This window comes from Lissotriton vulgaris, chromosome 1_2 (assembly GCF_964263255.1).
Source record: "Lissotriton vulgaris chromosome 1_2, aLisVul1.2, whole genome shotgun sequence".
Classification (NCBI taxonomy): domain Eukaryota; kingdom Metazoa; phylum Chordata; class Amphibia; order Caudata; family Salamandridae; genus Lissotriton; species Lissotriton vulgaris.
In genome coordinates this window covers 43,625,242-43,642,334 of record NC_141686.1, presented here as the reverse complement: position 1 = coordinate 43,642,334, position 17,093 = coordinate 43,625,242, and the positions used below count along the sequence as shown (strand labels likewise).

The 17,093-nt window shown below is 43.8% G+C and overlaps 1 protein-coding gene across 2 annotated transcripts in view; it reads right to left on the bottom strand.

Moving 5' to 3' along the window:
* Positions 1-17,093, bottom strand: part of IPO8 (importin 8) — a 672,931-nt gene that overhangs the window by 219,001 nt on the left and 436,837 nt on the right. For both annotated transcript variants that reach the window (XM_086952791.1, XM_086952792.1), the window contains one exon: positions 12,211-12,336. In XM_086952791.1, coding sequence (XP_086808917.1) covers positions 12,211-12,336 — 126 coding nt within the window. The remainder of the gene's footprint in view (positions 1-12,210; positions 12,337-17,093) is intronic.

The following is a 17,093-nucleotide window of genomic DNA, read 5'->3' as shown; positions in this document are numbered from 1 at the left end:
AGAAGACCGTCAACAGACAACTCTCCGCCTTCCTCGAGACCAACGGATCCCTCGACCCCTCACAGGCCGGCTTCCGAGCAAACCACAGCACCGAGACCGCCCTCATCGCAGCCACCGACGACATCAGGTCCCTGCTTGACAACAGGGAAACGGCTGCCTTCATACTCGTGGACCTCTCAGCAGCCTTCGACACCGTATGCCACCGCACCCTGATACAACGCCTCAGCAACACCGGAATCCAAGGAGCGGCACTGGAGTGGATCATCTCGTTCCTCGCCGGAAGAACCCAGAGAGTCCGCCTCCCCCCGTTCCGATCCGCGGCCACCGAAGTCATCTGCGGCGTCCCGCAAGGATCCTCACTCAGCCCCACCCTCTTCAACATCTACATGAGCCCTCTCGCAGCCATCGCCCGCCAACACAACCTCAACATCATCTCCTACGCCGACGACACCCAGCTGATCCTCTCCCTCACCAACGACCCTGCCACCGCCAAAGCCAACCTCCAGGAAGGAATGAGAGACGTCGCAGAATGGATGAAGATCAACCGTCTGAAACTGAACTCATCCTCGGACCATCTCCCTCCGCCTGGGACGACTCCTGGTGGCTCCCTGCCCTGGGCAGCGCACCCAAACCAACGGACCATGCACACAACCTGGGCTTCATCCTGGACTCCTCCCTCACGATGACCAAGCAAGTGAACGCCGTCTCATCATCCTGTTTCAACACCCTGCGCATGCTCCGAAAGATCTTCCGATGGATCCCCACCGAAACCAGGAAGACGGTCACACAGGCCCTCGTCACCAGCCGTCTGGACTACGGGAACACCCTCTACGCTGGAACCACAGCCAAACTCTAGAAAAGACTCCAGCGCATTCAGAACGCCTCAGCACGACTCATCCTGGACATCCCTCGTCGCAGCCACATCTCTGCCCACCTAAAAGACCTTCACTGGCTCCCCGTCAACAAGAGGATCACGTTCAGACTCCTCACCCACGCATACAAGGCTCTCCACGACATGGGCCAGAAGTACCTCAAAAGCCGCCTCACATTCTACACACCCGCCCGCCAGCTCCGATCCGCCAGCCTCGCCCTCGCCTCCGTCCCACGAGTTCGGAAATCCACTGTCGGGGGAAGATCCTTCTCCTACCTGGCAGCCAAGACATGAAACTCCCTCCCCACTCACCTACGGCTGACCCAGGACCACCTCTCCTTCAGGAAACAATTCAAGACCTGGCTGTTCGAACAGTAGCGCCCCCCCCTCCCTCCCCCCCTCAGCGCCTTGAGACCCTCACAGGTGAGTAGCGCGCAATACAAATTTTGGTGATTGATTGATTGTCTGCAGTGTCTGCAGCAATAAGGGTACATCTGATGGTGGTATTAGAGATGGTCTGACCCTCGGCCACAAGCTTCTAGGCCCTTTGTGGTCTGAGCGATGTTGGATGAGTTCTCCCATCTTTTCCCACTGAGCTCGGTCATACCTAAAAGGTATGCCGACAGAGTTGGTGAAGCGCCAATGGATGGAGGTGTCCACCACATCTATCTTTTTGCTTTCTTTGTCTGGCGGTGGGGCTTCCCCAGTACCTTTTGCATTCACTAGTTTGAGTATGGTATGCACAACCAGGGGGAGCTGCCCTCTAATATAAGGTGGATCTGAGGGGCGGGGGGGGGGGGGGGGGGCTTTTATCTTTTTATCAACCCTGAGCATAACTACTTTGACCTTAACTGGGATTTTAACTGGGTTTTTGAAGACGTCAATGGTGGGTTTTAGCATGCCCTTGAGCATGGGCAGGCATTGGGTTGAGTGCTGCAGGTGTGACAGTGTCACAACTAAGAATCCATCCTCCTCAGTGATGGAGTGTAAGTCCACCTTGGGCAAGGTGGCCACTCTGTAAATGGCCCCGTGATACAAGGTGGTATCACCCGGAGGGGAAGGCATGGTGAGGTAGAAGTCAGGGTAATTTTCACTTGCGGGGATCACACCAGTCATCCCAAGTATCATCCTGGGGCTCTGAGTCATATAGGGCATTGTATGGGTCCGTTGGTTCTAGCAAGCTACCCTCTACATATGAGGAATGTGTGGACCCCTCTGGTGAAGCTGGTGGGGGATGGGGGTAGTTGCTTTAGGCAGAGGAGTGAGGGACTTGGGTGGAGGAGTAGGAATCTGAGGAGAACAGGAAAGAGGAGGAAGCTGAGAAGGCATGGGTTGTTGCCCCTATCTTGGTGCTTCTTGGGCTTGGGAGGAGGTGCGGGCTCCAAAACAAGCTGTTCCTCAAAGGGAAGCTTCCTCTTGCGAGGAAGAGTGTTCTGCACTGTCTGGGGCAGTTTGGCAACAATCTTACCTGTTTGAGTATGGATGAATAGGCTCTTTTGCCTACTCTCAAACTCCTCCTGGAGGCGCTGCAGAATTGAGGCATCGAGGTCCTTGGGGAACGCTGACGGAAGCGCTGTGAGGGGCAAGTAGGCACCGACAGACAAGGCTGCCCCGGCGGAGAGGAACTGGAAGGCATCGATGGTACTGCCGACACAGAGGAAGGCCAGATTTTTTGGGGCTGTTTGAGAGTCAGGGTCGGCTGCAAGGCCTTGTGACGATGCTGGCCATGGCTGGGAACCAGTGGCAGCCCTGAAGGTTGTTGTTAGGGTGGTGGGCTTGACGCCGGCCGCCAGAGCGGCGGTGGTGGGTGGGTGCTGTGAGTGACGGGGAACAGTACTGGTTAATGGTTTTGGGCGCTGGCACAGTGGATGCAGATGGTCATTTGCCTCAGAAACCCTAAGGAACCGAGAGAGAGTCTGAAAATGGCAAAGAACGCTATTGTTTCATGCCAATGGGAGTGGAAGAACCAGAAGACCCCAAAAACGTACACCACAAAGCATCAACTCAGAGCTTTAGATGGCGTAAGAAAACAATCTAACAATGAAACTGATGACCATGTGCAATACCAGCAATGGGAAGAGCCAAAACACATCAGAACTCAAAAGACTTCTTCCAAGAAAACAAGTTATACATGTCCAAGACCATACTTAGAAGTAGGAGTATGCAGAGAATGTGTATCAACAACTACGCATGTCATGAACACTTGGTCACAATTGTAATTTTTATCTCTGAATTCACGTAGGCATTACGGGAATGATTAGAGGACAGAATTAAGACGGGTAGAGGTTGTTGCATGGTTAATAGAGGTCGCTCTGGGTTTGCCCGAGTCTGAAAGGACAATCGGATATCCTTCAAACATTAGTGCCAGCGTCGGCGCTCAGGGCTGCAGTGCCGCCAATGGCACGGGCATCGAGCCGGGGTCAGGACAAGTGGCACCACTGGTGCTGAGGGCAGTTCTGCCAGCGGTAAACCGAATGGAGGCCACTTCAGATCCTTGTGGCCAGACAGAGCCTCAGATGGGGTCCAGCTGGATACTGAAGATTTGTTCCGTAGACTTTAAATTTTCAGAGCTCTTGCAGCTTCGGAGCAGGCCTTGGAAACTCAAAGTAGAGAGGTATGAGGGTCAAGATCAGTTCATGAGGCAGATCAAATTTGTGACCTTGCAGTACCCGGGCATCATGTGACTAAGTTAGAGAGCGGTGTTTTGACTTTGTGTTTTTTTTTTTTATATAAGACTTACCCAACTACCTTGACTTTGAAGATGACCAGTCACAAGATCAGTGCCAGGGGAAGCCATCAGAATTGACTTGTGAAGACTTAATCTGGCAACGCTAGCAAAACCTCACATCCAAGCTGCCAGAAGAAATGCCTTTCAGGATCTGTCCCACTTCTTTTTCTCATCCTCCTAGAGCTTGGCCTCCCACTATCCCCGATCTAAATTGGGTCCATCAGGGAACATTTGTCATTAGTGTCATAAAGACATGCTTCATGAGGAAGGAGGGAGCTGCCCCTGGCAGTTCAGGCTTCCATACACGAACTTCAGCAGTTGTTGTGTCAATAATATGGCAGGGGAAACCAAGCCCTTCTCTTATGATGCCTCCCTAGGCTAGGGCAGGGGGGGCCCAGTCTGCTGGCATAGCTCAAGGCTGCAACTAAACAGGGGACTTTTGATGTAAAAGGGATCCACCTCTGGCTTCTACCAGCAGGTGCTAAACAATCGGCGTGCAGGTAAGGAAACCATCCCGACCCTGTGGCAGCCCCCTCACATGTTTGGGGAGTGGCCAGGATTTATACCAAAGGTTTTATTTACCAGCATGCTGATCCTATTGCAAGTTCAAGAGAAACAGGGGAACCCTACTCACTAAGGAACCAGGGTAATAGTTATATAGGAAAAACAGTGGTTCCTGTGGAATAATATATTATGTGGTTATGATACATAAGCACAATCGTAATATAGAAGGTTAGATAATGGCAGAGCACGAAGGAACTAATAACACACCGATTCCAGTGAAGTATATTTTATGGATTTTTAAAACAAAGTTAGGAGTAAACATTATACATCAAAACAACATTTGTGCATAGTGTCCCAAATGACAAAGGGAACCTAAACCTAAGTGACAATGTGAATATTTTACGCAAGGTTTCCACAGTTTGTACAAGTCGACCATTATCAAAATAATTTCATGTAAACAGCAGCTATATACAAGGATATGTGCTGGGAAAATGGTTTGCTTTTTCTGTTTGTCGATGGTGTTTCTACCCTCAAAACAATGTGGGGTCTCTTCAGGACTATTGATGAAGGACATCTGTATTTATGATTGTGCAGCTTTGTGAAAATGATGTGCCACATATGAAGACTAGAGGAAAAGGGTTTATGATGATCCGTCCAGGTACTCAATGTGAGGACAGGCTGTCAATCCAGTGGGGTATGTAGGTAGGGCAGAGGAGCTCAATTAATTTTATGCCACAGGTGTAGCGTTGTAGAATCCCTGTCGATTAACAGTGACAAAGCACTGGGAGTTTCTCTCAGTAGAAGATTAGAAAAGCATGACAGCGATCTGTGTGTAGATTCAGAAAAAGCTGAGTCAGTCAGCTTGATCGGGTACAGTGATCCTATTGCAAGAGCGCTTTGGCTCCAGTCTGGCATCTGGGAGATGAGAAAGGAATATACAAATAGAAGTAATGTATCCATCAGAAAGGGGGAGAAGTTGTGTTTCTAACAGGTTTCTCGGATCTACATATGCCTCCCAAGTCCAGATAGGGAATCTCTCACAAATCCTATGAAAGTACTTTAGGCAGCTTTAAGATGGTGCAAGGGTGAAGTGGCTGCACAACGGATAAATAGGAGCCCAGCAATAAAGCTCAGCATTGACAGGCTGGAGTGAGAAATCTAGCCCAACAACTTGGTTAGAAAGTTTCGCCTGCAGGGAAGCTTGCAGAGGGGTTTAAATGACATGCTGGGTAGGTCAGAGGATCCAACGTTTTTCTTTGTTAGTCCAGAGTAATGAGTTTTGCATTATCAAAGTTTGGCAATCATGAGAAGAAAAGCTTAAGGGATTGTATTCGGCCAGTATCCTCACAGAGCATTTCTGCTGGAGTGCGGCTCTAGGAACCTTGATGAGAAATCTCAACGCAATGGAGGTGAACAAATTAATGAGTAAGTCCCTCAGATTTAGAAAACACCAGAAAGCAACGTATTGTTTAGTACCCATGTGTGTCAATCCGAAGGTTGCATGCTTAGTTATTCAATTCGGTAGGCCTGGAAAATGGAGAGATATCATATAGAAGGTCCTCAACAGGTAACAGAGCCCTTCCTTGATAGGACTCCTGAGCTAGTCCTCCCTTGTTTGTTGAGGTAATGCATCGCAATATAGCTATTCATTTGATAAAGTGTGTACGTGGTGGAGCGCAGAGGCAGGAAGGATTTCAGCGCTAGGTGACGTGTGCAAGAATACGTTTTTGAAACGGGAGCGAGGGGGCTTGAAACAGATTTTCTTTTTCCAGGAAGAGAAAGAGCCATGCCTAACAGCTGGTCATGAAGTAATCCACAGTAGCAGCCAATTTCCTTGCATAAATGAAGTCGTTTTCCTTAAGAACTTCTTTGCAATTTTGTATTGCCTAAGTATTGTTTCTAGGCATTAAATCATTTCTCTATGTCTAAGAATCAAAATGGGAGCACTGATTTTGCAAGTTCTGAATATGACGTAACTAATCATCTAGTTACGGATGTTAAAAATTGCATTTTCACCCGAAAAGTGGCTGCTTCATCTGGGTTCTTCACAATGACTAAGGAGGAGTGGGAGTGGATGCCCTTGTTAGTTTGATGTAGTGTAACTTATTCCACCTCGCTATTCTGTAAGAGATAGTACTTTTTGAAATAGATGGTCTACAATAATTGGTCTAGACACCCCTGGGGGTATAGAGGGTGGAGAATGTCAATCTTCATTATCGTCTGTAAAGATGGTAAATGGCTGGGGAGAGGCTGATAGGCTATGAAGGCAGTCACTCGTTAACTGAGCAATGGCCCTCCGCCCGAAAATCCTTCTTTATCATAACTGCATGACAGACATCTTTCTTCGCCCGTGCTGCAGTCACTGATCTTCTGCGTCTAGTTGGGGATGAAGGCAGTGGGAGTACCAATCCGCAGCCCAAGACTCACAAAGAGAGGTAAACTCTTAAGAATTGGGAACTCTCCGGCCAGAGCTTAACATTGGACAATGCAAGGCCCTGAGCTCACAGAGATCCTCTATCTGTGGCCAAAGAGGGTGTGTAAACGCTCTCTCTCATCTACCAGGAGATACTGACACGATTGCATTTCACATTGGGGAATTAAGGAGTGGTAGTTGGTGCCTAGGATGGTGTGGCTTATAGGCTGTGTCAGTTACTGCACCTACGAGAGTGCATTCCCGGATTAGGGTTGTTGGACCTATATTTGACGAGACTCATACTTCAGGGCAGTAATGGTCAATACATAATTCAAGTTAGAAGTGTATAATGGGTGGCACGCTTTTGATGTGATTGCTTGCAATATAACTTTTCACTTTTAACTTTAAGATACCATGAGGACCACCTGCTTTACCCATGGCAAGATTGAGCCATTTCTTCTAACGTTCCCTTGAGATAGCCAACAAACTATATACCTCCAATTTCCCATCTTTGCAGGTTTTTGCCCTGAAATGTTAACAGCTTGAATAACTAGTTCAAGAGAGGGGCAGGTCCTCAATGCAGCCAAGAGGCATATACCGGATAGTCTCCTTTGGCAAGAGATCATTTATTAATGCTCCATTTTTAATGTTTTTGGTCACTAAATTTTCACAAATGTCCTCCACTTTGCTCTCACCAGTGTTTCCAGTGGGGGATGACCTTTTTTTCCACAGAAATTCAACTTTCAAGCCAATAGATATAAAAAGGATCCCCACAGCAGATACATATTTGTCTCAGGAACCCAGGAGGGACACATGGTATCTGTATCTCTGCTCACTGCTCAAGACAACACCAGGGCTCCTATTAGTTGATGGGCATTTTAATGGAGATTTGGATTGGTGCTCTAAATAGCCAATCGTTTGCTCCGGACATCACCACTTAATTGACTTTGCATCTTCCCTAGGGTTAGTAGACATTTGGCACACGTATCACCCCACCACCACAGCCCACACCTTTTATGATTGGTTTCCAGATTAGATTACTTCCTGATCCCACTCGTTAGTTAGATCATGTGCATCTTCCCTTAGGGACTTAAATTATCCAGGGGGATTCCCTGCTCACTCTCCAAAACCTTTCAACCTCAAGTAAATGAATACACATATAAGAGGACAATGGAAACTCACAAGTGGGTAACAGACTGGATTACATGTTCGTGAGGCTGATTAATGTGGAAAATAACATGAAAGAGTTGACTGCCCTGTCAGATGTGCAGAAAAGTATACAATATGCGCAGGCGGATATCAATGACGTTTTAGCTGACTATTACTCATCCCTTTACACTAGACCTCTCTTGATAAACAGGTAAAGTCTGTATCCCTGCTAAATAGGATTGTGCTTCCATCGCTGCCCCCAGAGAGGAGTGAAGAACTAGATGTGCCATTGATGCTAAAAGAGTTGAAAGAGGCACTCAAACTCATGCAGTGTGGTAAGATCCCAGGAACATATGGCCTAAATCACCACCTTCACTGCACAGCTCTCCCCTCGGCTTCTGATAATGTTTAATGCCTCCTTTAAGAAGGGCAATCTTCCACAGCGATTATGATATTACAGATAATAGTGATCCCTGTGCCAGACAGAGCTCTAGTAGACAAATCCTCATATTGACAATTGTCGAAGTTGAACTCTGACTGCGAAACCTTGGCAAATAGGTAGTGTTTACCTTTCTATTGCACCAAGGCCAGAGTGGGTTTATACTAAGCCAGAGCGCGACGCCCAAGTTGTGGAGACTATGGCACACGATGCATGGTATGCCCGGGTACTGCTGTAAATATGGAAAAAGGTGTTTCTGCAACTTATAATACGGGGCAATGGAAAGTAGGCTGTAGTACATTATTCATGTGCAAAGTTCCATCATTTACTTTGGTAATGTAAAGCAAAAAACACCTGTGAAGGATAGATCCAGGATTTTGTTTTGCTAGACTTGGGGAGAGAAATAAGAAAGGCAAAGCCATGAGTGAAAGACCAACAGACTATCCGTAGGCAACAAGACCTGCTGAATCAACAGCTGCTCATAGGGACTGGAAAAAGCTCACAATCCCTCCTTTAACATCCCTTTGAAATATTCATTGTTTCCTATTGGAAGAAATTCAACAATTTACTTAATGCACTCACAGGGCCCCGTCAAACCACCATAAGATGGCAAAGGAGCTATTCACTGGCTTTCATATTTTTCTTCCCCATGAAATCCATTTCCCTGCTCTCTTTTTAAGAAAATACCGAGGAGCCAGATCCCAATGTGTTGTAGCCATTTTTTGGGTCTAAAACCAGTAGAGAACCTGATGGATGTATACTATAAAGGAAGAAATAGTTAGGCTTCGTAGGCCTGACCTTTTGTACAATATACATTTGACCAGATGGGTGCTAATAGTAATGAGCAGGCAAAGAATTCCCAGCAGATCCAAGCAGTAAAAGGATCCTCTGGCGGTCACAGATAGATAGTGGACTCAATAATACGCAGAGGAGTGAAGTGTCAGAAATCACATGGCGTATTGCGTCTTATTATTATTATTATTATTATTATTGCATTTATTGAGCGCACAGCTACCCGGAGGTTTCCCGGCGCTTGCCTTGGGAACCCGTCCTGGCTTTTCCCTGTGAGATAGCCCCTACAGGGCATCCCCAAGGTGAAAGCCAGGCATCCCGCCGCAGGGGGGCCGTTGTGGAGATTAAGCAAGCTTAATGCCCAGAGTTGCAGAGTGAGAACCCATGATTAGAGCAGGCACCGAAGCGAGAATTATCGAGTCCGTGGACATTTGAGCTCAAGACCCTGCCGCGTCGGGAATTGAACCCTGGTCCCGGGTCTGACCTCAGCTTCCGGGTCTGCCTGCTCTACACCGTGAGCCACACTTCTCCACATCTTCTCTTAGCATTGTACAGAGGTTTAAGTTCCCAATGTGGTGTCTCTGGGTTGGATGAGGCTAGTGGTATAGTAGTCATAACCATCCCCAGTTGCATCCTGATGACTTTCTCTAGGAAAGGATATTTGAGCCTATTGTACAACTCTTTGGAATGAGGAACACCATGGCCAACACGAAAGGTAAAATGGCTAACATTATTTATGGAAATTGTTTGATTGCCTATATTAGAAGAAAGTTCTGAGAATGTGTTTGTCCACTAAGCAAGTCCTTTTATATTTCTTCAGCAGAAGGTGAATCAATTTGGACAAAGTTGGCACCTGTGTTTTTTTTTTATTTAGTCTCAAAACAACAATCTGCATCCTTCAAATACTTAAGATCTAGAGGGATTAATGCTTTGAATGTCCAAAATGGTCCTTCAGAAAATACTTGGCACAGAAGACTTTGTTCCATCATCTCTTTGATATCTTTTCCATGGATGCCTTCAAGAGTATCGTGAGTAACTGTTCCTCCAGAGAAATACGATACAAGTGGGTTTCCTTTCGAGAGCCAGTGGAAAAGGTTTTGAAAAAACTCCCATACATCGTCAATCTTCAAGACCGGATTGGGAGGGTAATCTCCTTCCAGTCCACTTATTGTTGAGAGACTCTGATCCATATTTCCTTGGAAGGACTATGCTGCCTGAGTCATTGTTTCCATTTTAGCTGTATCTTTGACCTTACTATTGCTGGACCCTAAAAGCCTCCTAGTCAATATGAATGACTTTTGTTAGGCTTTGAAACAAGTAGCTTTGGTGGAAAGGATATATCAATTACAAGCAAGGACTTGTGGATGAAGCTACAAGGTTCTTGACAGACATAATTTAGTCTCAATTTCTGAAATGAGAAACTAAGATGTCTCCCTGTGAGTATTCAGTGCCAGCACGGCATTGTCTAAATGCTCATCCAAAAGTGCCACTGGCCAGAATGTTCTGATGTGCAAATGCCATGCCACAGCCCACAGAGAACTACAGCATTAACTAGTTATGGTAATGTTCATGGCCATGTTGACGAAAAAAAACGAAACCTTTGACCTTTCACGAATAATGCCTTTGGCTTTTGATTTTTTTGTCAACAGGGAGAAGGACGATGAATGGGCCAATTTAGTGCTATATTTGAATGTGAGTAGGGCGAACAGTAAACTGGATGCTTTCATCACTACAGGGGACTCAGTATTTGTTTCCTTTCTGAATATAGCCATTTAAAATTCTTCTTACTGACACAGCTGATCATGGAGTCAGTGGGTCTCTTGACTGTTTCTGGGAAAGCAGATATATGCAAGTCTAGTTCTGCCTTACTTTGTGAGCATGAAGGCAACATCTGATATAATGCATTCTTTCTTAATGCCTTGGATTATGTCAGAGGAGGGTTCTGGTGACCTTGTAAGTTGTCTCCTTTCCAATAAGTGGTATAGAATCACATGGAATTTTATATACGTGCTGATAACAGGAATATTGAAACAGTATTTTACTGAAATCCGATCTCTGCTTTGGTGTACTGGCACAGCTTCTGGAGATGCTTTATTCGGGATTGCAGATTCATCCCACTTGTTTTCTGTGTGGCTGTTTCTTCTTGGCCAAAAATTCCGCTTTTAAACTTTCAAATTCATCACTAAGTCAGGTTATTCATAAACTAGCATCATTAACTAGGTATGTCCAGGCAACTATTTTCTGAATGCAGCTCATGAAATATGAAAACTCTGAAATAAATTAATCATAAAGAGTTGGATCTAGCTTGTGATAGGCCCACTTTAGAAATGTGTTACCAAGGATATTTCCTTCTTACTGTGCATTATGCCAATACCCCAACAGTCTTAATACAATACATTCTCAGTCTGGTTATTTCCCCAAATATCATATACCCACATTTTCAACATACACAAAGTACACTAAAGAACTATCAGTTTAGTTAGCATGCAGAAAACTATTATGTTTTTTTCTCTGTAAGACATCAGCATCAACTCAGAGGTTCAACCTTGCTGGCTTCTTAAATCAGCATCCAATTTTGCCAACCAAACATGGCACCAATAAACGGTATTAGTATGTGCCTAATTGTCTTTTTCACCATTTTTTAAAGACTAATATTCTGTTAGCGGAGTTTGTAACATTACAACTGCATATTTCCGCTATAATTATCTCTCTGAATGCTAAAACGAGACAGCCACTAGCATAGCAGTTTTAGTAATGCCTGAAAACAAATTCACCGAATTGGAGGGGCAACAGGTTAGTGAAATGTGAGGTTCAGAGGTATTGGGGGGATGAACTCTACCATACAAAGGGTAGAAAGCTTGATAGTGAACAAGAAGATTGCCCACATAACACCTGCTTGTGCACACAAGGTGGATCACGTCCCAGTCTTTGACTCAACAATATATTCACAAATCTTTATGCAAAACAATGGCAGTGGATAGTCTCAAATAGAATAATGTAACAATTATTTACATCTCAAGTACAATTATTGTGAATTAAACCCAAATTCAAAACCTCTCATTTTCCAGTAACAATGAAACTTTCAAACATTTATTGACCCAAATGGCCTCTTGCTCCATCTTCAGACCTTCTCATCCTAAACGTCTGTGAAACCAAACAATTCTTGGAGACAAAGTTTGAAGGGAAAAAAGATTAATGGTAAATTTATATTATACTGTACATCTGTTAAAAACATACTTTGATCTATGGTCCACTAAAGGCATCTTATCAGGTTGACCACGTTCAAAATACAGAGCAAACAACTTGTAACCTACCTGTAAAATACTCAAAACAATCTTGCTGAAAGACTTCAAATAAAATTCCTAAAAGCTGCCACATTTGAGGAGAAATGATCTGGCACGTCAAGCTGAATGCTAAATTCAAGATTTCTTCATAGAATTCTGGAGAGAAAAAAAAAATGTAAGCTTTCTCAAAGAAGCAACAAGTGTCATCTATATTACCCACTGTGCATAGGATGTACTCTTGGCAGGATATCCACTGGACTTCCTCCTGGTCTGGTGCTTAAGACCACTTCGTGCAACAAAGCTAGTTAACAGACATGCACAGAGGAATAAAATTCACTGTTGTGAAGCCAGGTTACATGGCACAAACCTGATAATGAAAGACACTGTGATAGGGATGAGCCTCTCGCAACACTTTAAATTAGGCATAATGATGCAAGCTTGTAGATCTGACTCCTGCTTGTTTTGTTCAAATCCCATGCCTTCCCTATCAATAACTATTTTGGGCATCTTTGCTAACATATTTAGGAGATGTTAACAGCGACTATACTTTCTGAAACAAACTACAATAGGTAATTATATGTCTTGGTTTCAACAGGTTATGACAGTTGGTTCCCTGGAGATCAGCCCAGATAGGATTTGCCATATCACTTCTGCAGACCAGTACTTCTCGAACAACAAACAGTGTATGCTCTTAACCCCTTCCACGCTCATGACGAGCTGGGCTCGTCATGGCGTAGCCTTCTCGCACGCTGATGACGATCCCAGCTCGTCACGTAAAGTGCGTTTTTGAATATCTCAGCGCAGGAGCAGAATTCTGCCAGCGCGGATGCGGTTAAATGGAATATCTTCAGTCAAACTAAAGGATTCCCCCCTCCAAAAGCGAGATAGTGTTTACAGACTAAAAACAGAAATCGATTACTGATCTTGTCAATAACAAATGAACTGATCAAAGCTTGCTAATAGTTCTTTGCTCTGGGCAGCTCAATGGGAATGAAACAGTTGACATTTTTCCAATTAGCTTCACATTATATAAACAAATGTGTATTACAGTTAAGTTCTCCCACATGAGTGTATGGTTTTGAATCCCAAATATAATATACCGATCATTGTGCAGGAGAAAATGACAGCCCCACGGACCTTCTGAAAGAAGGAGCCCAAGTTCAGCTGTGATGCTAGCAACACAATTCATAAAACTCAAGAGCTTGCTTTACAAGTTTAAATATTTGCAGCAATTCATAGACAAGGTACAAAAGAGAACCCTTGTTAATGAAGCTATATAGGCCGACGTCTGCATCTGCATATCTGGCCTTGTGTGCCTTTCATGGTGTCTAGCAACTTTGTGCAAATGGATAAACATCCATTTGCAAAAAATAGAACAGAAGGTTTAAAGAACCATAAAATACAAAATCTCAGCCAAACCTATGACTATATGACCACCAAGAAAGAAAAATAGACGGCAGAAAAGAGCTGCCACTCATATACTCAGATAATTCATAGTTTTCACCTCACACTGTCTGATGCAGTATGAATGTCTGCCCAACCACATTAAGATAGAGCAGCCACATTTTTCTACAATCACTCCTGAAACAAGGTCAACATTCTTTATGACACAGAATGCTACTAGAAGAATAGTTATTAACTTGAAACATCAGTTCAATGAAACAAACTGATACACACTGAATAAATGTAAGATCCTGGAACACTTTAGAAGAGTAAATCTGTTTTCCATAAACATGTCGGAGGAAGGAACATTGGCTTTCTTTAAATAGATATCGAGCTATATCAATAAACAGACACTGACAATGCAGCAGCCTTTAATCTTTCAATATATATTTTTTAAAGATAGTGGGTAAATGGGCAGTACCAAATGTGAGCTGCAATGACATTCAGGACAACTTAAGTATGTTATATTTATTTTATTTCTTTAGTGTTCAATAATCAGTTGCCGTCATTACACATCACTTATCAGAAAAGGACAAGTGGGAAGTGGTAATTAAGGCATGGACAGCAGAATATGCTCAAAGCAAGGACAAGATTAACTAGGTGTAGTCTGAATTAATCTCATCAACATAAGTGAGCTGGGGACAAATGCCTTTGGGAATAGGATTTCAAACCTGGAAATTATGTTGGGCAGGTTGGATACTAAGCAGTCAGACCCTAACTTAAAATGTCTGGTTTACTGGTATTTGTGGAAGATCTTGGATTGGTGGATTGGAGCACTCTCACGCAGTGCCTTTTGGATGATGCTTGTGATTTTTAACTGTGTTCTGTTTTTACAGAAGCGAGTGCAGGGCTTGATGATCTGGGGTGATATGCTCAGATATGGGCATATTTATAAGCCAAGGAACATTATTTTGAGCCATTTGATCCTGGTTAATTGTTTTATCTGGTAGACCAGGGTAGTAGGCAATAGAATATCAAGCTCTTCCACTTTCCAAGTGGAGCCCATAACACTTAGCGAGAGGAACAAAAGGACTTAATTGAAGAGTCAGAATCTAGGCAGTAGTGACTGCAAACTTGCTAACAGTTCCCTAGGTAACTGCACAGCAAATCGTGACTCCTGGGATATTTCCAAGTCAGATTTCAGCAATCGATTTCTGTCTGACAATCTTTGGTCTTTCATGATGAAACTTATCTGCCTTTTACTAACAGTGGGTTATGCTGGATACGCCCTAAACAGTTAGGACCTGTTTTAATGCTGCAAGTCCTGTGTGAATGGCACAATAAATTATGAGCAGCAGCTTTAACCTACACATCTTTTCAGTTCTACCTAGATAATTTCTGAGATAGCAATTGTGTTAATAATCAGTAGGACAGAGAAGAGACAAGTTTATCAAAGGCTTTCCGGTGAGCAGTGTCAGCTTTCAAATGCATTTTTATGAAAGAGAATAATAGTAAAAAGTATTTTAGAAAACATATTAATGGTAGGACAATATTGTCTCTTCCAGGCAGATCATACAATGAACATCTACTCTCACCAGAGCTGAACCATTTCAGCTTGAATGTTCTTGACGGATGATCTAATGAAAGGCCACTTGTTTTTTGGGAGAATCATGCTATTGACTGCAAATTGCAGAAAACGATAGCTCCTTGAGTTTTAAGAATAAGGTCCATTTTGTGTAGCAATGGCCTGCTTTTTAGTAAAGGGTTCTATGCTTGTGGTTCACTGCGAAAAGGAATGATATGTGGACTGAAGTTCTCATCCCACCCCGCTTGGTTTCTTTGTATGGCTGGTGCTTGTCTTACGGCTCATTCACGGACCTATATTTCCTGGATATCCTCTTGTATCATTGAAGAGAAGGCTACCTCCACCTGGGGTGCTTCCCTGATAAAGACTAGAGGACAGTCTTCTTCCGCTAAGATGAAGTCAATCATCAGATAGTTGTGACAAAAAGACTGCTTTGATAATACACTGTATACTCCCTTCAATTTGCATGTTTAGATTGTAAATCCTATCAGGAGGATTTAAATGTTTATCTGGAGTTCCGAACTGTATAAAATCATCAGTTAGTTTGCGTCCAGAAACTACTTAAGCATCTGATGCACTATTGTGACTTCTGCTGCGCAGTCCAGAAGCACCATCGCCCATGTCCTGTTTCGCAGGTTGTCCCATAACTGTATCAGCATGTACATTGTTCGAACTTTACAAGTCTCCTGTACAAGGCGATTTTGTAATTTAATACCCCTATCACCTCCGCGTTTCTTAAATTGTGAGGGACGACGAACAGAAGTGTAGCCCACCATAACTGGCTTTGTGATCGCTTTATTGCTCAGGGAACCCAAAACAAACATTTCTGTGCGTATATGGTAACAGGCCAGCAAATCAATAATGGTTTTCCTGGTAGGTTCAAGGGATTTCCATATCTTCGTAAGTCCTGTAATGTGCTGGCGGGTCTTCTGCTGTATAGGCCTGAATCAGCATCGATAGGCTCGAACTCCACCCAGGAGTAAAATTTCTCAAAGGCATACGCCGCAAAAGTAACTGCCCCCTCCTCTCCGGGAACGCTTTGAGATGCTGAATAACTGCTTCACTCTATTTGGCCCCTATCACAATAGGTGCTGCCATAATGAACAAATTCAACTGAAAGTTGGATCAAAGAATTGGAAAATCCATTGAATAGGAAAGAACCTTTTATGAGTTAAGCATGACAAACCTACAAAAGAGGTCCTCTCATATCCCCAGTAGGAGGAACCATGATTACTACGGATTTCTCCGTAATTATATCATTTTGGTTCAGGTGTGTATGAACATTGTAAAAACTACAAAAGGAGTAACCGTAAGATACGGGCCCGTGTTGGACGCCAACTGTTATGTAAACTACGACTCTGGCGTAGTTCTGAATGGTGTGGTTTTTTTTTCACCCCAGGTGACATGGGTGAACTTGGTTGAATGCACCAACAATGAATGTGAAAGACATGTTATTATAGCCCTGCAGACCACTATTCGATGTGTTATTGGAATAGAGGTAGTGCTTTGGGGTTATTAGCATTCCCTAGGAAGGGATCAGTGCGCTGTAGTAACAGTAACAAACCTATTTCATTTTTCACAGTATTACACATCTAACGCCCTAAGAAGAATGTACACTTAAGTAAAAAGAATTTATCACTACAGGAATAACATGTTTCTCAGTACATCTCAGTACTAAAACAACTTCACAGAATAATATTTAAAAAAAAAAGCAAGAAGGCACGTTATAAACAACAATGAGAATAAAATGAACATTTCTAACATGGTTAAACTATCATCTAACACCTACTTCTATGGCCTGCACTAAGAGCACTGAAGGCAGAGCAACTTGCAGTCTAGAGTTTAAGAATAAGAGATGCATTGCATACCTTGTTGACAGCAAAGACTGTCTTTATCAGCATATGTGTGAAAACTGTTCCCTACGAAGGGCAAACAATGCTATGAT